General features: G+C 36.0%; 1 protein-coding gene across 1 annotated transcript in view; it reads right to left on the bottom strand.

Annotated features, from left to right (window-relative positions):
* Positions 1-21,964, bottom strand: part of LOC127546636 (stAR-related lipid transfer protein 9-like) — a 92,708-nt gene that overhangs the window by 27,955 nt on the left and 42,789 nt on the right. Inside the window, exons 3-5 of the mRNA XM_051973655.1 lie at positions 11,799-11,915; positions 11,413-11,474; positions 7,981-8,056 (exon numbers count right to left, since the gene is read on the bottom strand). Coding sequence (XP_051829615.1) covers positions 7,981-8,056; positions 11,413-11,474; positions 11,799-11,915 — 255 coding nt within the window. The remainder of the gene's footprint in view (positions 1-7,980; positions 8,057-11,412; positions 11,475-11,798; positions 11,916-21,964) is intronic.

Raw genomic sequence — 21,964 nt, 5'->3', positions numbered from 1 at the left:
TGAATCAGAATTTAAACTCACATCTTTCTGACTCCAGATTCAGCACTTTACCACCTAGCTACACCCTCCCTGTATGCAGTAGTTTGTTTGGACTATTTACAAATAATCTATCTACTAGATAAAAACAAGTTAATATCTGAGAAAAGAAGAGAAAAGAAAGGGAAGAGAAATGAGAAGGGTGAATTTGAGGGAAAGAAAAGTCACGAAGACTTAAGAAAAAGTAACCAACCTGTGTATAGTAGATGGTGAAGATAGCATGGGATCTGCTGCTGGCTTCATGAACATGAGTAGCTGCTGTGATCCTGCATATTCAAGGGAAGATAACAGGACAATAACAATGTATACATGCTAAAGTCTTTGGGAAGATGGATGAAGTACATGAAATGTTAGGAGAACTGAGACTGAAATAGGAGAATATCAAAGGTTCCAGATTTGGGGGTAGGATCATAAGGGAAGAAGCCTCCAAACAGAACCAGGCTTCTACCTGAAGCAATTTGGTGGTCAAGCTGATTTTCCAAAGTTCTTTCTCCATTCTTGCTTCTATCATATCTTCTAAGGTCTTTGAAATTTCTAGCAAGGGTTTAGATAAGGTAGATATAACCCCAGTATCATGGTCCAACCCTCAGCTAGGAATAAGAACATCTGAAAACAGGAGAACAAAAGTTCCCAAGATAATTCTAGAGACAGAACAAATAGAAAGATAAGATTTGCCAGATATTTCAAGGACAGAGGTGACAAATTAGAATTAGAGAAAGAACTTTGGAAAAACAACTTGGCCACCATCTTGCTTTTGGGTTATAAGAGGGCAAAGCCAAGCCTTGAACTCACCACTGAACATGACAATTAAATTAATTAATAACAATTTGTTTATTTATTAAAATAACTGAATTAAATTAGCAACAATCCTAATTTGGTTTCACAGGACCTGGGTTTGAATCTTAGCTCTACTAATTATATAATCTTGACTACCTCATTTTATTTTCTTATGTCAAATTATGGGATTTGTTATAGTTATTAGAAAGATCCTTTCTAGTCCTAAATTCTATGATTCTAAAACTAACTCTAGTTTCAGAAGCAACAAAGAGAGTCTTGGGAGCAGCTAGGTGGTCAGTGGATAGAGCATCAACCTTGGAGTCAAGAGGACCCGAGTTAAAATCCGGCCTCAGACACTCAGACCTTGGGCAAGTCACTTAACCCTAATTGCCTAGCCCCCTTCCCAAAAAATGAAAAAAACAAAATAAAACAAAACAAAACAAAACCAAAAAACAACAAGAGTATTTTAAATCCAGATCATCCACCTTGACACCTTTACAAAGACCTCAAAGCCCAGGGCAAGCAGTGTTGAAGGTGACAAAGAAAACTATTACCTGTTTGCTACACCTTCTTCCAAGAGACCAATTATCTGCTTAGAGTTGGTAACCACATGCTGAGATAAGCCTGTTTGATTTATAAAAGGAGGAAGAAAAGGGAAATATTATCATTAAGTTCAATTTACACCATCCCTTGGCAGACAAGATCCACTGAGCTGACACTGAATCATTGCTTTATTCGTTTGATAAGTGTAAGTGCTTACAATGTATCTCCCAACACTGTGCTAAATGGGTTACAAAGAAGTAAAATAGTATCCTTGTTCTTTAAGTGTCAAGAAAGCACATAAATCACCATACAGGTAACAATATCTGGATATTAAATATATCATAAAGTATCAAATGAGAGTGGTAAAGGCAATAATAAGTACTATAATCAACAGGAACCAAGGTGGTATAGTGAGTGGAGTGCTGGGCCTAGAAGGAAAGATCAAACATAAACTCCCCATAAAGGCATTTAAAATCCATTAAAACTTGAACTTAATCTACCTTTCCAGGTAAAATGGTTATACTCACAATAAATTGTCCTTCAATTCCAATAGACTTTTGAGATGGAAAATGCCAATCACATCCAGAGAGAGAACTATATATATATGTACATATATGTGTGTGTGTGTGTGTGTGTGTGTGTGTGTGTGTGTGTGTGTGTGTAACTTTTTATTGCCAGGGTAATTTTTTACATTATCCCTTGCACTCACTTCTGTTCCAATTTTTCCCCTCCCTCCCTCCACCCCTCCCCTAGATGGCAAGCAGTTCTATACATGTTAAATAGGTTACAGTATATCCTAGATACAATATATGTGTGCAGAACCAAACAGTTCTCTTGTTGCACAGGGAGAATTGGATTCAGAAGGAATAAATAACCCGGGAAGAAAAACAAAAATGCAGAAACATTCGTTTCCCAGTGTTCTTTCTTTGGGTGTAGCTGCTTTTGTCCGTCATTTATCAATTGAAACTCAGTTAGGTCTCTTTGTCAAAGAAATCCACTTCCATCAGAACACATTCTCATACAGTGTCGTTGTTGAGGTATATAATGATCTTCTGGTTCTGCTCATTTCACTTAGCATCAGTTCATGTAAGTCTCACCAGCAGAGAGAGAACTATAGAGCCTAAATGTGGATCAAAGCACAGTCATTTTACCTATTTTTGTTTATTTCTTTTTCATGATTTTTTTCTCGTTTGGTCTGATTTTTCTTGCACTACATGACACATATGGAAAAATGTTTAGAAGAATTGCGTATATTTAACCTATATCAGATTACTTGCTGTTTTGGGGAAGAAGAAGGTGAGGGAAGGAGAGAGAAAAATTTGGAACACAAAGTTTTACAAAAATGAAAACTATTTTTATATGTATTTGGAAAAAATAAAATACTATTAAAAAAGATTTTTAAAAGACTGTACACATTTAACTTATGTCAGATTGCTTGCTGGGGAGGAGGGAGGTAAGCAAGGGAAGGAGAAAAACCTGAAAAACAAAGTCTTACAAAAATGAATGTTGACAACTATCTTTACATGTATTTGGAAAAATAAGATACTATTGATTAAAAAAAGAAAAAGAAATAAGCAACCAAAGGAGAGAGTGAGAGATGAATGTGGACTGGAATGGTTCTCCCTCTTTAAGGAAATAGGCCTCAAGCTGGTCTTTAAAGGATGCATATGACTTAGAAAGACAGAGGGGATACTCCAAGCCTGAATTTATAATTCCTTTCTGAGGTTGTCCAACAGTACTCATAAGTATTCAGGTACCACTAGAGAAGCTATACTACAGAGGATGCCCAGAAAGGGTTAGGACTTGGAATCATAGGAGTCTGCCTGCTCCACAGGAACTCTGGTAAGTCATTCATCCTCTCTCTAGGTCTTAATTTCTTCCATGGGCATGCAGAGGACATTTCATTAGTTAGTACATTTAGAGGATTTTATTTATTTTTTCAAAGAATATTTAATGATTGGTCTAACAAAAAGGATACTATTTTTATTCATCAGGCTAATAAAACTAAAATTTAACCCAAACTTATTAAAAACTTTAAAGAAAACTTTGTTTTAAAAAATCCTATCTCAAAAATGTAAGCATATTAAGCTTATGCTGTAGTGGTAACGTTTATGCAAAATTGGTCCATTTTTATCTTTATTTTTAACCAAATAAGGAGCAAACGCACAATGACCATAATGGATAAAGGGAAGGGAAAGATCATAGATACCCTGGCACCACAGAAATGGGAATATATGCTGAAAACATACAGAGAGATGATGCTGTTTATTGTGTGTCCTTCATTTTGAAGAGGAAAAGTGACATCATGGGATAAGTTCTTCTTGATTTGTGAGTGATTTAGATTTAAATAAGGCAGAGCTATCAGGCTCACTCTCTCCCCCGAGTCATCAATGTCCAGTGACAAGACCAAAGTCAAGATAACTGGTAATGGCCCAAGATGTAGTGGGTGACCTTGCTCTAAGGTTGATCACGCTCTAAGCATTCCACAGTACCTGTCTCAGCTGCCATCGTGGTCACTGGAACAAATTGTTCTCATCCATTCATTCTAATTGGAAGAAGTCTTCACAGGCTCTGGGCAGACATCCACCTAATCCATCAAGTTTGAGGCCTGTACCCTTAACCTGATAAAGCCTCTTGACCAAGACAATTTTACCAGGGTGAGATCATTGCACATGCTACAGGTTTTAGAAGCCCACAGGTGAGAGTTGGGTGGCAGATGGACACCAGCCCTGAAAAGAGCTCAGCAAACTCTCATGCCAGAGGTTTCACTCCTCTATGAACATCCCATACAGTGCTGCTTATTTGCCACTTGGTAGGAGGGAAAGGTAAGGGGAAAAGTCGCTGCCATGCTCCCTGCTTCCTAGAGATTTATAATTCCTTTTTGAGGTTATCCAACAGCCCTTAATTGCCATTTGGCAGCCCTCCTCCTCTCAAACCTAAAAAAAATCAAAACCAGGAGCAAACCATACAAACTCTAGAGATAAATTAGGACTTCTCTACCTCATTCAGAATCAGGATTTTTACATAGGTCACTATGGGAGATAAATGTCAGGTTGAGAATGTCTGCAAACATAGAGAAGCCTTCAGGCTTATACCTGTCTCTCCCTCAAGGTCTCAGCTGTTATGATGTATCTTTCTGAGTTCCCATCTTAAAAGTAGAGTTACCAACATAGAGACTAAACTGTTAACTGATTTAAATAATAAAATCATAGATTTAAAACTGAAACAACTCATATGCTCTCATTTTACAAACAAGAACTGAGATTAAGTACCCAAGGTCATTCATGTAGAGAGCTAGGATTTTTTTTTAATAATAGCTTTTTTATTTTTCTAAATACATGCAAAGATAGTTTTCAACATTCACCTTTGGTTTGTGTTCCAATTTTTTCTCCCTTTCTTCTCCCTTCCCTTCTCCTCTAGACAGCAAGCAATCCTATATAGATTAACATATGCAATTCTTCTAAACATATTTCTATATTTGTCATGCTGCCCAAGAAAAATCAGCTCGGAAGGGAAAAAAAACACGAGAAAGAAAAAAACCATGCAAATATCTACAAGAACAAAAAAAAGGTGAAAATACTATGCTGTGATCCACATTCAGTCTCCATAGTTCTCTCTCTAGATTCGGATGGCTCTTTGCATCACAAGATTATTGGAATTGCCTTGCATTACCTCATTGTTGAAAAGAGCCAAATCCATCACAGTTGATCAACAGTTGATAACTTTCTTGTTGCTGTGTTCAATGTTCTATTGGTTATATGCATTTCACTCAGCATCAGTTCATGTAAGTCCTTCCAGGCTTTTCTGAAATCAGCCTGCTCATCATTTCTTATACAAAAATAATATTCTATTACATTCATATATCATAACTTATTTAGCCACTCCACAATTGAGGGGCATCCATTCAATTTCCAGGTCCTTGCCACGACAGAAAGAGCTGCTTCAAACATTTTTGCACATGTGGCTCCTTTTCTCTTTTTTATGATATCTTTGGGATAGAGAGCTTGGATTTAAACACAGGTCTTGTGACTTCAAATTCATGACTCTTTCCACTGTATTACACCTGTGTCAGCCTAAGTGTCTACCTTCAGTTCACTTGCCATAGTTGCCCATCAATATTGAATGTTGTTACATGAAATCATAATCTAGAACATGAAATAATGTCTCTTTTTAAGCTTCCATTTCTTTCTTTTTTGAAAACAGAACAAAGTATTCAATAACACTAAAATAAAATTTGTGAAATCCCTCCCTTAACAAAACATAGAGAGGCTTCCTAAATGATCAAATGAAATGAAAGAAACCTATCTCATTAATTTTTGTACCTAATCATACATTCCATTATATTGTCATTTAATTATTTCACACAAATGTGAGATTTGTCATCTCCCCGACCTATACCACAAATTTTTTGAGAGTTAAAATATTATTTTATTGTTTTTCTATTTCCTAAGGTACCAATAGGTACTTAATAAATACTTGCTGAATTAAACTCAATTGATTTCAAATAGCAAACATGGCTCTAGAGATTCAAAACATAGTTTACAAAAATAAAAGCCACCAAGGGACAACATTACAAAAAACAACAGAATACTGACAGGGTTCTTACTTAGCTGGATGAATCTTATATTACTTAGTGAATTCCTAACCCCACCCCTACCACCACATTCCTTTGCTTACATCATTCCTCCCCACTCCCTCTACTGCCACCTGCCATGATTTCTTCCTATCTGAATCTAATCATCTTTCAAGGCTTTATTCATTGAGCCCATGAAACCCTCTACCATCCCAATCCAAGATGGTTCCGCCACTTCTGATTTCATAGATCATTTGTTGTCTGGACTACCCATTTGACATTTACTAACATTTATCTTATCCTTTCATGTGAATATTTCTTATTTCCATAACTGAACTGTAACTCTATGAGGGCAAGGACTGTTTTTCTTTTTCATATCTACTTATTCTACTCTACTAACATCCCACTCGCTACCCCTGTACAAAGAAACCTTCCTTGGCCATCATTTTCCTATGTTAGTTCTCTCTTTCAATAGAACAGAAACTCATTTAGGGCAGGTATTGTCTCTAGCTTCATATTTATCTAACTGTACTACTGATTGTTTCTCCTATATAGCCCATAAACTCTTTGAAGGCAGGGATGTTTTCTTTGTATACCTAGGGCTTAGCATAAGTCAGTGGCACATAGTAAGTACTTGTAAGCACTTGTTGGTTGTTGACTAATTGTATTTGCAACCCCAATATTTAGCACAAGCTTGACTCACAGTATTTAATAAATTATTTTTCATTCATTCATTCATTCATTCATTCATTGTATCCCCCTTAAGTTCCTAGAGTTAATGCTTTTCATAAAGCAAATTTTTTTTCGATGAGTTGATTGCTCTTTTCTTTTTAAAAATACTTTTCCAGCAGAGGGCCAAAATTTGTTCCAAAAAGGGTGCAGAATTGCTTATAATACCCTGGAATCAATCTATGTGATATCCAAAAAAGGGAAAGCAGCTTGTATCAGAGATATTTATGGAGAGTTTGAAAAAAGGAATCAGTGTATTCTCACATAGTTTTATATAGGAAATCCAAACTAATGTTCAGGGGAAAAAAATTGATGAGTAGCAATGATTGCATTCCCAAATTTCCACTTATTTCAATCTAGTATATGGAAATGAAAAACTGGGAGAAAAAATTACTGTCTAGGAAAACTGTTAAAAAAAAAACTTACAGCCTAAGCTTCTATCACTGAACTTTTTTGTTCAATCACTGAGCTAACGACAGAGTGAATTCATGGCCAATTTAATGGGATCAGAAAATATCATGATTTGGTCAGATGAACAGGTACTGACCTCACATGAAGAGTCTAGCATTTGACCACAATAACATTCATGTTGTACTTTGTGTGTTACAATAAACATCATATATCAAAAAGAAAAGTTTAGATCCTGCACCAAAGCATTATTCATCTAATTACCGTGAATATACCTGGATGGTATCATACTGCAGTCATCAGCATCAGTCCACCAAACAGATAAAGCTGAAGAGGCACCGATTCTATCCCCAGAGGCATAAGCCCATATGTTTTTGTGCTGAAAGGTCTCAAGTACCCAGCTCATCAATGGCTTCTCTCTAGAGGCCTAAGGGTGTTCACTTTCCTCCCCAGAGGGAGGAAAATAAGGGAACCAACCCTCCTGGGTGAATAACAAGACAATAGCAGCTGACAGTCTGCAAACCATTATACAAATACCCCTGCAAATACATTTCATCCACTCCCCAACTACTGAAACTGACAGTGAGTGATGGACAGGGGAGTCATATAACATCAAATGTCAGACTATTGCCCAGCTGTCATTTTGGTCTCAGATCTCAGGGCTTATGGAATTTATTCAGGATGTGAGTTCTCAGCCTTCCCCTTCACAGCTCTTTCTATCCCAGGTCCTGACTACAGATGTGGAGATGGGCATAATAAGCAATAGTCGTGGATTCTATCAAACATTTAAAGAAAAAATAATCTAATACTACATAAACTATTTGAGAAAATAGGGGAAGAAATTATTACCAACTGGTGCTGATATTAATAGCCTTACCTTGTACATAAGGACCTGTTTGGGGGTGTTCCCTGACCCGTAAGGCGTAGGGCTTTTTCTGATCAGACTGTTTCAGCAGATCCCGTACCCTCTCATTGTAGATTTCAAGAAAACTAGAGGGAAAAAAGGTTAAAATGGTAGTGTTAATTCTTGGTCTAATAGGAAAAAAGATGGGTTAAAGATCAGCAGGTTTTAAATTGAGGTCCAGTTCTATCTCTGAATATGACTATATGATTCTGAACATTTTAGCTCCTCCTTTCATTTATCTGTAAAATGAGTTCAACCTGAAATGTGAAAAGAACAACAGACAGAGTCAGGAAACGTGGATTTGAATCCTGGCTATATGATCAAGGGTAACTTTAACTTTTGGAGCCTTCAGTTCTCTCAACAATGAAATGAAGAAGCTGATCTAACTTAGGGGGGTTAGATTTCAGGGGGTCCACAAATTTGGATGGGAAAAAATTACCATCTTTATTTTCATCAGCCTTTAACTGAAATTTAGCATTCCCTCTATTGTGATTTAAAAAACAACAACAACATGATTTTGAGAAAGGGTTCACAGGTTTGTACCAAACTGCCAGGGTTAGGAGGAGAGGGCGTCCATGATACAAATGAAAGTGATTTGTTTGTCTTTTGGAGACTAGGTTTCCTTCACTCACCGGAGTTTTGACCAATTCCATTTCTGGCCTGGACCAGTTTACCTCTTTTTTGTGGGGGGGGGGTACATAATTAGGGTTAAGAGACTTGCTCAGAGTCACACAGTTAAAAAGTGTTAAGTATCTGAGGCCTGATTTAAACTCAGGTCCTTCTGAATTCAGGGCCAGTATTCTATCCACTGAGCATCTAGCTGCCCCCAGTTTATCTCTTCTTAGGCAGCCCCCATCTTAACACAAGCATTTCCTGCAGCTCTCAGTAGCTCACCAGAATTAGTAGGAACTCTTTATTAACTTTAGTCCTACTGCAGTCAACAAGCATTTATTAAGCACCAACTATATGCCAGACACAACATAAATGACAATCCTTGCTCTTAAGGATTCTACTACAATTAAGAACTTTGAGTTCAAATGATTCACCAGCCTCAGTCTCTCCAATAGCAAGATGAAAAAGCATGTATTCCTGTGCTTAGCCACCAAAAAAAAAAAAAAAAAAGATTAAGAACCTGTGGACTAGACAATAATAAAAGGTTCTTCCAACTCTATTATTCTATGGTTCTAAAGGTCAAAGGATTTTATTTAAAGGATTCTATCAATGTAAACAAAATTTTAAAGAGTTTATGACATTTGTTGTTGTTACTTTACAGGATTTTTACTTCCATAGAGATTGGAGTTCAACACTCAGGAGGCAACTTAAACTCAAAAGGACTGTGTATCATAGCCATCGAGTGGTACTTTGTGCCCACAAAGTCCAAAAGACAGGTGAAATTATACATTGAGCTAGAAACAACTCTAGGGGTCATGCACTCCAGCTCCTCATTTACAAGGTCAGGAACAAAGCCATTCAATTAGTAGCAAAGCCAGAAGTAGGACGCAGTTGGAGTTCCTAACTCCAAGTCCATTCCTCTTCCATTGTTTGAGAACATTTGTCATGGGATCAGACATGAGAGGGTGCTATTGATTAAAATAGCAAAATACAATATTAAAAAATTAAACAGCAAGGCTTTAAAATGAGTGTTTCTCTCCAATAGTCTTAAGAGTTACAAACCTAGACTTTCAGAGTAATGGCAAATGTGGCAGAGCATTGGACTGTAGAAGTGGCTAGAAAGAGAAAAAAGAAGCCTTCAGAGAAGAATGTGAGAGAGGACAAAGAGCTTTCTTCTTTCCTAGATCTTCCTGGGGGTGGGGGATGAGGAAAGAGAGAAACAGAGAGACGGAGACAGACAGACAGACAGACACACACACACACACACACATACACAGGCAGATAAACAGAGACAGAGAGATAAAGACAAACAGAGAAACCACATTAGCAAGTCATAATTCACAGCTATAAAGGAAGCTATGGAAAGAGAGCTGGGTTTGCAGCCAAAGGGTTTGATTCCCAGATTTTGCTACTTAGTTAATCTATGGCCTTGAGAAGTAATTTATAATCTGAGCCTCAGTTTCCTCATCCATAAAATGAGGGAGTTAGACTAGATCTCTAATATCTTTTCTAGCTTTAAACCAGTAGTTTTAAGACTTTGCTGTAGGAGGCTAATTGTACACTATTTCAAAGTCTGATTCTTTTTGTACAGCAAAATAGCTGTTTAGACATGTATACTTATATTGCATTTAATTTATACTTTAACATATTTAACATGTATTGGTCAATCTGCCATCTGGGGGAAGGGATGGGGGGACGGAGGGAAAAAATTGGAACAAAAGCTTTAGCAATTGTCAATGCTGTAAAATTACCCATGCATATAACTTGTAAATAAAAAGCTATAATAAAAAAAAGACTTTGCTGTAGGTCTTGACTATCATAAACCCAGATATTTTGAAAATTAATCAAGAAAATGAAAGATATGAGAGTTTTTCTCTTCGAAATTAGGAAAGAAAAAATAAGGAAGTACTAGGAATACTAATAAGTACTAGTAAGGTGTAGAGCACTGGGCCTGGAGTTAGGAAGATTCATCTTCCCAAGTTCAAATCTGGCCTCAGGCGGGCTGTGTGATCCTGGCCAAGTTACTTAACCCTGCTTGCATCATGTTTCTCATCTATAAAATAAGCTGGAGAAGGAAATGGCAAACCACTCCAATATCTTGTCAAGAAAACCTCAAATAAGATCTCCAAGAGTTGAATGTGACTGAAAATGACCAAACAACAAATGGAATCATAAAGTTATAGTCAGAATGGTATCTATTAGAAATATATCAAGAGAATGCTGATTGAAGAAAATTTATACAACAAAAAGAAATCTATTTTTTCTGAAACATATATACACATATTTATATACATAGTATGTACATATATTGTTATTTATCCGTCCGTGTGTGTGTGTGTGTGTGTGTGTGTGTGTGTACAAATAAACACACCTACCATATAAAGCTCCATTGTGGGGAAATCATTCTGTAAATTTAAAGCATTATATCAGTGAGATGTGCTCTTATTATTGGGATGCTATGCTGGCCAAGGATATTTGGTGCTACGGCATTAGCAATTCAAAAGTTAAACCACATTCACACCCTTTCTTGTCAGCTCTCCCTCACATTTTCACATTGTAATATAAGGTTTTTGACTGCTGGAGGAAGGCCAGCCTTAAGGAGGAAGACCAAGAGTCTTTCAACCACATGAAGGGTAAAACAAAGATTAACCACATGGGCTGAATTGGTGCAAAGGAGACCTGTTCACTAATACCACCTGCAAAGGTATAAGTGTTATGTCACCCTGAGCATTTGAGTATCTGAAAACAGGAGAGGAATGCTGAGTGTGCTTTCATTTTGAAATAAAATGGAAATGGCGGCTCTAGACCCCAAAACTTGACCAGTTCTTACCTTACTCTTATCCTGCGGGATGGAGGCAAGTAGGAATAGTCATCCTTCTTTGAGAAGAGGCCCTGTATAAATCAGAAAATTAGGTGTTTCCCCTGTGATTTCAATATAGAGGATTATGCAATGAGGTCTACTTTGACAAAGGGTCAGATTGAAAAGAGATTTCTATACCTCACATATTCGTGGTGTTAACCCCAAGGAGGCCTGGATAGAAGGGAAAAAAAAATTACTTTGTATTGAGACCATACAGACCTCCACTCTACCAATCTCCCAGATTAAGGAGTCTTAAGGAGGGAAAGAATAGGAAGCCCCATGGCTTCCCTCCTTACTGACATTTACTAATAATTCACTTTCCTCAGAAGATTAGCATAAAGGCCAAGAACACTCACCGGGGTCCCAATCATTGTGTATGTCTTTCCTGAGCCTGTCTGACCATAAGCAAAGAGACAGATGTTGTAGCCTTTGGCGGCTCCAGAGAGCACCTCAGTCCCCAGATCCCGGAACACCTGTACCAACAAAACAGATGGGAAGCTCCCTGAGTGACCTTAATCCTTCCACTAGAGGGAGACATGAAGTTTATTTATTTCAATTAATCTACAGAATGCCCATTTCACCAGAATTATTAATTTTGCCATCTGAAATAGACAACTAAAAGCAATCAGTATAAATTAAGATGTAGATTATGTGGTACTGAAGATTTCACACATACATACACACACTACAAATTAACCTGTGTATATTTATATCCCAGCACTACCTGAGATACACACATAAACCCTACCTAGCACAGTGGGAAGGGAAATAAATATTTGTTTATTTGATTTCTCAGAGGCATCAAAGAGCCTGAGAAACTAACTGGAGCTTTTTTAACTCATTGGTAAGAATTGATAAGAATGCCACAACTATCAAAATTTGCAAAGTAGGTGCTTACCAATTAACTGGAGAATGCCTGGAAAAATTATGGAGCATAAATATAACAGAGAATCAATTACTGTGTAGTAAGAGGTGATGAATTAATAAGAAGATAGAAAACCTTAGGAAGGTTTATGTGAAATTATTCAGAACAGACAAAGGAAAGCCATCTATACAATGACTAAAACGATATAAAGAGACACAATACTGAAAGATATAATGTCTATTTTGTGCCAAGGGCTGGGCATTCAAAGACAAATATGAAATATTCCTTCCTTTGATTTCAGAAAGTCCTGGAGAGACTTACATGAACTGAAGTTAAGTGAAGTGAGAAGAACCAAGAGAACATTGTACACAGTAACAAGATTATACGATGATTAATTCTGAGGGACCTGGCTCTTTTCTATAGCGAAGTGATTCAGGTCAGTTCCAATGAACTTATATTGCATTTAATTTATACTTTAACATATTTAACATGTATTGGTCAATCTGCCATCTGGGGGAGGAAGTGGGGGGAAGGACCCAGAGTGGGCTGTGGATCATGTGTGTGGATCGCAATATAGTATTCTCACTTTTTTGTTGTTTGTTTGCAGTTTGTTTTCTTTCTCACTTTTTTCCTTTTTGATCTGATTTTTTTTCTTGTGCAGCATGATAATTGCGGAAATATGTATAGAAGAATTGCACATGTTTAACATATTTTGTCTTACATGCCTCTTAGGTGAAGAGGTAGGGGAAGAGAGGGAGAAAAACATATTTGGAATACAAAGTTTTGCAAGGGTGGATGTTGAAAACTATCTTTGCATATATTTTGAAAAGAAAAAAGCTTTGTTAAAAAAAAGAGAGAGAGAAAGAAAGAAAGAAATATTCTTTCCTTGCCCGCAAGAGAAAACATTCCCCACTAAAAAGTCCCAAGAACCTGGACTTGAATAGGTCTTTGGGCATCTGTCCTTAGCACCTCTCTACCCATTTGTTCTGGACTTTAACTTGCCTAGGTTTATGTCCTGATTATTCACCACTCTGGAGATTCAAATTAAACATTGCAGAAATAGTATGGATCATCAAAAATGTCCAATCTGGAGAGTTTTTATCCATTTAATCATATGATTTTAGAATCTAAAACCAGGATTTAGAACCTAAAACTATAGTATTTAGAACCAGACAACAACAACAACAAAAAATCAAATTGTATAATTGATTGATTGATGCTCATCAAAAAATATTTTTATAAAGCTTTTTATTTTCAAAACATCTGCATGTGTTCGGTTCTGCAAACATATACTGTATCTAGGATATACTGCAACATATCTAACATATATAGGACTGCTTGCCATCTAGGGAAGGGGATTGAGGGAGGGAGGGGAAAAAATTGAAACAGAAGTGAGTACAAGGGATAATGTTGTAAAAAATTACCCTGGCATGGATTCTGTCAATATAAAGTTATTATTAAATAAAATAAAATTTAAAAAAATCTGCATGGATAATTTGACAACACTGATATTTGCATACATAGCCTTGTGTTTCAGATTTTCTTCTTCTCCCCACCCCCTCCCCTAGATGGCAGGCAATCCAATATATGTTAAACATGTTAAAATATATGTTAAAATCCAATATGTATAAACATATTTATACAATTCTCTTACTACACAAGAAAAATCAGATAAAAAAGAAAGTAAATGAGTAAGAAAACAAATACAAGTGAACAACAACAAAAAGTGTGAGAATGTTATATTGTGATCCACATTGACTTCCTACTCTCTGAGTGTAAATGGCTCTCTTCATCATAAGATCATTGTAACTGGAATCAATCATCTCATTGTTGGAAAGAATCACATTCATCAGAATTGATCATCATATAATATTGATGTTGCTATGTACAATGATTTCCTGGTTCTGTTCATTTCACTTAGCATCAGTTCAGTAAGTATTTCCAGATCTCTCTGAATTCATCCTGCTGGTCATTTCTTACAGAACAATAATATTACATAACATTCTTATACCACAATTTATTCAGCCATTCTCCAATTGATGGGCATCCACTCAGTTTCCAGTTTCTTGCCACTATGAAAAGGGCTGCCACAAACATTTTTGCACATGTCATGCCAAAAATGTAACAGAACACTCTAATTGGCCTGAAGGAACAGGATCTAACACATAGCCAACCAGCTTTATTATATTCCCAGACTCTCAGAGAAATCAATAGCCAGGTTCATGAATAAAGTCTGGCTTCCAAGACAAACTGCTACTATCCTCAGGGCTCTTTTAAGAGGAGGTGGAAATGTTCAGCTCTTAGGAAGGACTATGAAGAAGAAGAATGAGAAATCTGTTTGGTTCTGTCTAAGCTTGCAGACTATTCTGTTGTTTTGGTTTTTGTTCTTGCTCAATCATTTCAGAAAACAAATAGTTTTGTTTCTAGTTTAAAGTGGAACATAGGCAGCTGGGCAAGGTATTAGACAGAGCACTGAATTTGAGAGTTGAGAAAACCTGAATTCAGTATGAATGTTACCTAACCTTCATGTTCAGTATGAATATGTTACCTAACTTCACTCAGTCTCAGTTTCCCCATCTTTACAATGAGAGTGATAATAATAGCATCTACCTCACAAGGAAGTTGTTAAGACTCATACAAGGCAATACATATTAAAAAACACTTTGTAAACCTTGAAGTGTTATATAAATGGAATTGGAGGAAACAAGTACCTACTATGTGCCAGGTCCTGACCTAAGCACTTATTAATATTATCTCATTTGATCTTCATAATAACTCTGGGAAGTTGGTGCTAATATTATTCCCATTTAATAGTTGAGGAAACTGAGGAAGAGAGATTAAGTGACTTGTCCAGGTCACACAACTAGAAAATGTCTGAGGTCAGATTTGAACTCAGGAAGATGAGTCTTGCTGACTTCTAGACCTGGCATGGTATCTGCTACAACACCTTTCTCTCTCTCCTTCTCCCCCACTCCTTCCCTGCTTTCTTCCCTCTGTCGTCTCTCTCTTTCCTCTTCTCCCTCTCTGTTTCTTTCTGTCTGTGTGTGTGTGTATGTCTCTCTCTCTCCTTCCCTTTCTCCCTCCATTTCTCTCTCTTTCTCTCTTCCTCTGTCCCTCTCTCTCTCCCTTCCTCACCTTTTCTCTCCCTTCCTCTCTTTCCCTCTCTCCCTCTCTGTTTCTTTCCCCCCTCTCTCTTTTCTCTTTCCTCTTCTCCCTTTGTCTCTTTCCCTCTCTTTCTCTCTCTATGTGTTTCTTTGTGTGTCATCTGCTTCTCTCTCTCTTATTATTATTGTTATCATTATTAAATTTGGGGGAGGTTCATCAAAATTTCTGAAAATCCCATTCCTGTCAGGTCAATCAGGATTTTTAAAAACTTATGTATTCCTTTGGCCATTGTAACCCACGAAACAGAGTTCTGTCTCTCTATGACTTTTGCAATGAGAGAGCCAAAGTAATAGAAAAAGAAACTCTTTCCCCTTTTCACAATTTTTAAGATTTTCCATAAATATTAATTTAACTTTTGTTACTCTAAATGTGAGTCTTCTCTATAATCACAGAGAATGAATTCTATTCGTACTAATATATTCTCTTTAAATCAAATCAGAAAGTGTTCAGTATGTCCATAGTTCAATGGAAAGATGGTTTGATATTTTCTTTAAAAGGAACCTTAAACAACACTTCATGAAATACTTTATTATCTTGTCTTGTAATACTGAAGGGAAGCCTAAGTAAAAATATAACCAAGAATATATAACTATACTTTTTTTTAAATTTTATTTTATTTAATAATAACTTTATATTTACAGAATCCATGCCAGGGTAATTTTTTACACCATTATCCCTTGCACTCGCTTATGGTTCGATTTTTCCCCTCCCTCCCTCCACTCCCTCCCCAAGATGGCAAGCAGTCCTATATACGTTAGATATGTTGCAGTATATCCTAGATACAATACATATTTGCAGAACCGAACAGTTCTCCTGTATATAACTATACTTGATGTTCCAAAATCTATTGTAGAATTCGAAGAAATAGACAAAGTTTTCCAAACTGAGTCAACACAAGTCAAGATTAAGAAATAAAAGTCCGAAAGTTTACAAACTCCTTGGAAGCCTGCCCTGCCCTTCATACATACACATACACATACACATTCACACAGTGTGAACATATATGTACATGCATACATATATATGTGTATACATATAAATAAAATGAATAGCTACCCAAAGTATTACCCAAATAATTGTCTATAATTTCTAGAAATTTGGGAAAACTGGAAAACAATCGCACACAAACTAGGTCCAACCTAGTTGGTGTGAGGCCAACATTTCACACAATGTACCAAGATAAGGTCAAAATGGATACATGATTTAGCCATAAGGGACATAAGCAAATTAAGAGAGAAAGGAATAGTTTACCTATCAGAGCTATGGAGAAGGGAAGAATTTATGACTAAACAAGAGAGAGAATTGTGAATTGGAAAATGGATAATTTTCATTACATTAAATTAAAGGGTTTTTGCACATTGGTTTTTGCAGCCAACATTAGAAGGAAAACAGAAAGCTGGAAAACAATCTTTATAGCAAGTATCTCCAATAAAACTCTCATTTCTCAAATATATAGAGAACTTGGTCAAATTCTATAAAAATACAAGTCATACCCCAATTGATAAATAGTCACAGCATATGGACAGTCTTCAGATTAAAAAATCCAAGCTATCTAAAGTCATATAAAAAATGCTCTAAATCACTATTGATAAAAGAAATGCAAATTAAAACAACTGAGATACCACATCACACCTAACACATTGGCTAATATGATAAAAAAAGAAAAATGACAAGTGTTGGAAAGAGTGTAGAAAAATTGGAATACTGATGCACTGTTGGTGGAGTTATAAACTGACCCAACTTTTCTGGAGAGCAATTTAGAATTAGGCACAAATATACTGTAACCTATTTAACATGTAAAGGACTGCTTGCCATCTGGGGGAGGGAGTAGAGAGAGGGAGGGGAAAAATTGAAACAGAAGTAAGTGCAAGGGATAATGCTGTAAAAAATTACCCTGGCATGGGTTCTATCAATAAAAAGTTATTTAAAAAAAAAAGAAAGGAAAAAAAGATTATTGGGAATAAAATTCATGTCAAATAACAAAAAAAAATAGAATTAGGCACAAAAAGGCTATAAAAATGTGCATACTGGTTGGCCCAACAATAACAACACTAGGTCTATACCCCAAAGAGATTTTTTTAAAAGGAAAAGAACCTATGGGCAGAAAAAAATTTACAGCAGTTTTTTATGGTGATAAAGAATTGGAAATTGAGTATATGCCTACCAAATGGGGAATGTCTAAACAAGTAGTGGTTTGTGATTGTGATGGAATACTATTGCACTATAAGAAATGATGAAGAGGATACTTTTAGAAAATCCTGGAAAATGTACATGAATTGATCACAAAATGAAAGGAACAGAAGCAAGAGAGCACTGTACGCAATAGTAGCAATACTGTATGATGATCAATGTGAATGACAACTATTCTCAGAAAACTAAGGAAGATGCCATTTTATACTTGCCTATACTCCAAGCTAAGACATTTTATAAAATTTTACGATGGCTAGACTATCTTTGCTTTCTTTCAAGTCACAAGGACAGACAAATGAGGGACCATACTAAATACCTCTCCAACCCAAATCATTCAATCATTGCTCAATCCACCTAATTTGCTATAATCTGGCTGCCATCTTTTCATCTTTTTCACAAGGATAGCATGAATGACTGATTCTCTTAAATCACATTTTAGCTCACACATCAACCAATATTTACTATAGAAATCAACCAGGCCTGGAAAATGAGTAGATGCTCATCAATTCAGAAATGGCTGAATAAGTTGTGGCATATGAACATAATAGAATATTATTGTTCTATAAAAAATGATGGGAAAGCTAATTTTTTTTAACACTTGGGAAGATTTACATGAATTTACATGAAGAGTGAAACAAGTAGAACCAGGAATACATTGTACGTAGCAATTGTACAGCAATTGTACAGCAAGGTTGTGCAACTATGAAAAACTGGGTTCTTCTCAGTGATTCAGTGATCCGAGGCAATCCCAACAAACTGGATAAAAATGACATCTGCATCCAGAAAAAGAATTATGGAGATTGAATATAAATCAAAACATGCTAAGTTCACTTTTTTGTGTGTTTGTCTCCTAAAAGGTTTCTGCCAAGGCAAAAGCTGATCAATATAAATGAGACCATTTCATATTTTCACATAAGTGAAATCTGGCTAAACTGAGGCAGCTGGTTGGCTGAGAGAGCATTAGGTCTAGAGTTAGGAAGAATAAGTTCAAATCTGGCCTCAGTCACTCATTAGCTGCATGATGCTGGTTAAATCACTTGACTACTGTCAGTCTCAGTTTCTTTCAATGGGGATAACAGCATCTACCTCTCAAGGTTGTTTTGAGGATCAAATTAAATAATAGTTTTAAAGTACTTAGCACATAGTAGGCACTCTATAAATACTTATTCCCTTCTCCCTTCAATTCCTAAAGCAAACATCATGGACCACTTTGAAAAGGGAAAAGGAATCACATTGTGAAGGGAAAGGCAACAGTAATTGGTACAACTGGTAAATATGAAAGCTGATTATATGTGAGCATCTCATGTCTCTTTATTTTAATACTAGGTGGAGCTCAGCCCTCAACCCAGACACATGGTCACTGAACCCTAAGGACCTCCTGCAAAGCTCAGAGCCAACTCGCCACAACATTAGGGAAAACTCTGTATATGTATCAATAATTTGGTACTACCAAATACAGCAGAGAATGTATATCTTAAAGATAATCCATGCTCATAATTGATGAAATTCTAATAATATTATCCCACCCGTGGTGTTTTAAAGCAAGAAAAATAAAAGCATTCAAAAGAGTTTATGAAAACACTAAGAGAATTCATAAGACTAATTAATTATCCAGTAATTATAAAAGGAATTTTTCACAAAGCTTTATTGTTGTTTTTACAATAATCCATCATCTCCACATGAATCTAACAAGATCTTTCCCAAAAAAGATTTGAACTGAAAAGAGAAAAGCCCAGAAAAAATTAAATGCTGGTTGTTAATATGATCTTTATACATTCTATATTATGCAGCTATTAAGAGAGATATTTCATGAAATCAAGTAGAGTTTAGGAATGAAAAATCAGATTACTAAACCAATCCACTAGCAGAAACCTGTATTTGAGTGGAAAACATCTGGGAAAGGATTCTGGGTAGTTGCTGGAAGTCATTCAAACATCTGTTTTCACTAATATTGTTAGCTACATGGAAAAAATGAGCAGTTCTTTTTTTCTTTTTTAAAGGAAACTTAGTCCCCAAATCCAAAGCTTAAGTTTCCATACATTTGTGATTCTATGACTTAGTTATTCTCCACTAGATTTCATTTTATTTTCTTTGGTCCACAATTCTAGCCTTAGATCTTTTTTTGGAATCTGATTCTGTCCCCTGAATTGTCCCCTGTCCTGCTGTTTTGGGTTATCTGCAAATACGATGGCTAGACTATCTTTGCTTTCTTTCAAGTCACAAGGACAGACAAATGAGGGACCATACTAAATACCTCTCCAACCCAAATCATTCAATCATTGCTCAATCCACCTAATTTGCTATAATCTGGCTGCCATCTTTTCATCTTTTTCACAAGGATAGCATGAATGACTGATTCTCTTAAAGCATTACAAGACTCAAAGTAAAACTACAGCATTCTCTTAATCTACTGAAATAAGGTTAGTTTGGTTTGACTTGTTCTTGATCAAATCCAGTTGATGTTTTTTGGCCACTCTTTCCTTTTCTATATGTTCACAAACCATCCTTTTAGTAAAGAATTTTGACAGGAATCAAGGCTATGGTTTTGAAGATTTTAAAAATCAAGACATTTGTCCTTTTCCAGATCTGTGGCAAAAAATGTTATAAAAGATCTATGTTACAAAAAAATTTTAGAGGGAATGAAGAGACTCAATAATCACATCATTCAACCAATTCCTTCAGTATCCTAGGTTGTAGTTCCTCTGGGCCTAATGACTTGTATTCAACAAGGGCAAATAAATGTTCTTTTACTCAGTTCTAACTAACTTGAGTTTCAACTCCTCATTAACCATTTTTATTCCATTCTTCCTAGTTTAAGGATCATACTTCTTGACCCTGAAAACAGAAACAAAACGAGAGTTGAATAGTTCTGCCTTCTCTCTCATCTGTTAACACTGTCCTATCCTCTTGATCTAGAATCTTATTTCTTCACTGATACTGCTCTTTTTCCCGCAATGGTTTTTTTAAAATGAGATTTTGTTGTTGTTGTTCTCACAATCTATATGAAAGGGATATCCCCAAACTAATTCCACAGAATGTAACTCAAAAGTGTTAACAAGGTGATAATCTGACTGTAGAAATGTATTTATGATATACTCCAACACCTCTGTGACTGAGTCAAGAAGGGAAAAACTAAAAATTGGTTAGGCAAACAGATCAGCCATCTCTGAGGGGCTTTAAATAGCTCATTTCTAGAAGACTTTATAATCAAGAAAAATTCCTAAACTGTTCATACACTTTGACCCAGGTATCCCATTACTGGAACTTCTTTATAACCCAAGGAAATGATCAAAATGGGGAAAAAAAACCAACCTTGTACAAAAATATTTGCATTGGCATTAGTTTAATAACCAAAAAACCAGAAACAAAATGAGTTTCCAGCAACTGAAGACAAGTAGTGTATATGTGTGTGTATGTCTGTCTGTCTGTCTACAAATGTGATGGAATGTTTGTTGTTGTTCAGTCATTTTTCAATCATGCCCCCATTTGGGGTTTTCTTGGCAAAGATACTTGAATAGTTTGCCGTTTCCTTCTCCAGCTTACCCTACAGATAAGGACACTGAGGCAAACAGAGTCAAGTAACTTACCCAGTCACACAGCTAGTGTCTAAGGTCATATTTAAACTAAGGTCTTCTTGATTCCAAGCCCTGAGCTCTATCCATGTGCCACCTGGCTGCCCTAACTTTAACAGAGGGTGGAAAGAAAATAGTTCCTTTTCTTATAAGTTTAATTCAGTTCCTGATATGTCTTAGAAATTCGACCTTTATTAAAGACATCTGCTATAAAGATGTTTCCCCCATTTCCTTCTCTTTTTCTAATTTTACCTGCATTGGGGTTATTTGTGCAAAACTTTGAAATTTCATATAATAAAAAATACCGATTTTACCCTCTATGAACCTATCTCTTATTTGGTCATGAACTCTTCCTTTACCTGTAGACCTAAGAGGAAATTTCTTCCATGTTCCTCTAATTATTTGCTTATGATTTGCTAAATCAGATACCCATTTTGAGCTTATCTAGGTATATTATGTGACACAATAATACATTATTAGTGAAATCCTAAATTGGCCCAAGCATTCTGAAAAACAATTTATGCTAGAAAAATCACCAAGTGGTTAATTTCCTTTGAATTGTTTTTCAATGATCTTACTACTGAGCAAATATCCCAAGGGGGATTAAAAAATGGAAGGAAAGGCATTGCATATACAAAAACATTTATAAGGGTTCTTTTGTGATAATAAAAACCATCAAAATACAATGTGTTCATTCATTAATTAAGACTGAATTAAAATTGTGGATTTT

The sequence above is a fragment of the Antechinus flavipes genome, chromosome 2, assembly GCF_016432865.1.
Source record: "Antechinus flavipes isolate AdamAnt ecotype Samford, QLD, Australia chromosome 2, AdamAnt_v2, whole genome shotgun sequence".
Lineage (NCBI taxonomy): Eukaryota > Metazoa > Chordata > Mammalia > Dasyuromorphia > Dasyuridae > Antechinus > Antechinus flavipes.
The sequence above is the reverse complement of the archived record's forward strand: the minus strand, read 5'-3'. Positions and strand labels throughout refer to the sequence as shown.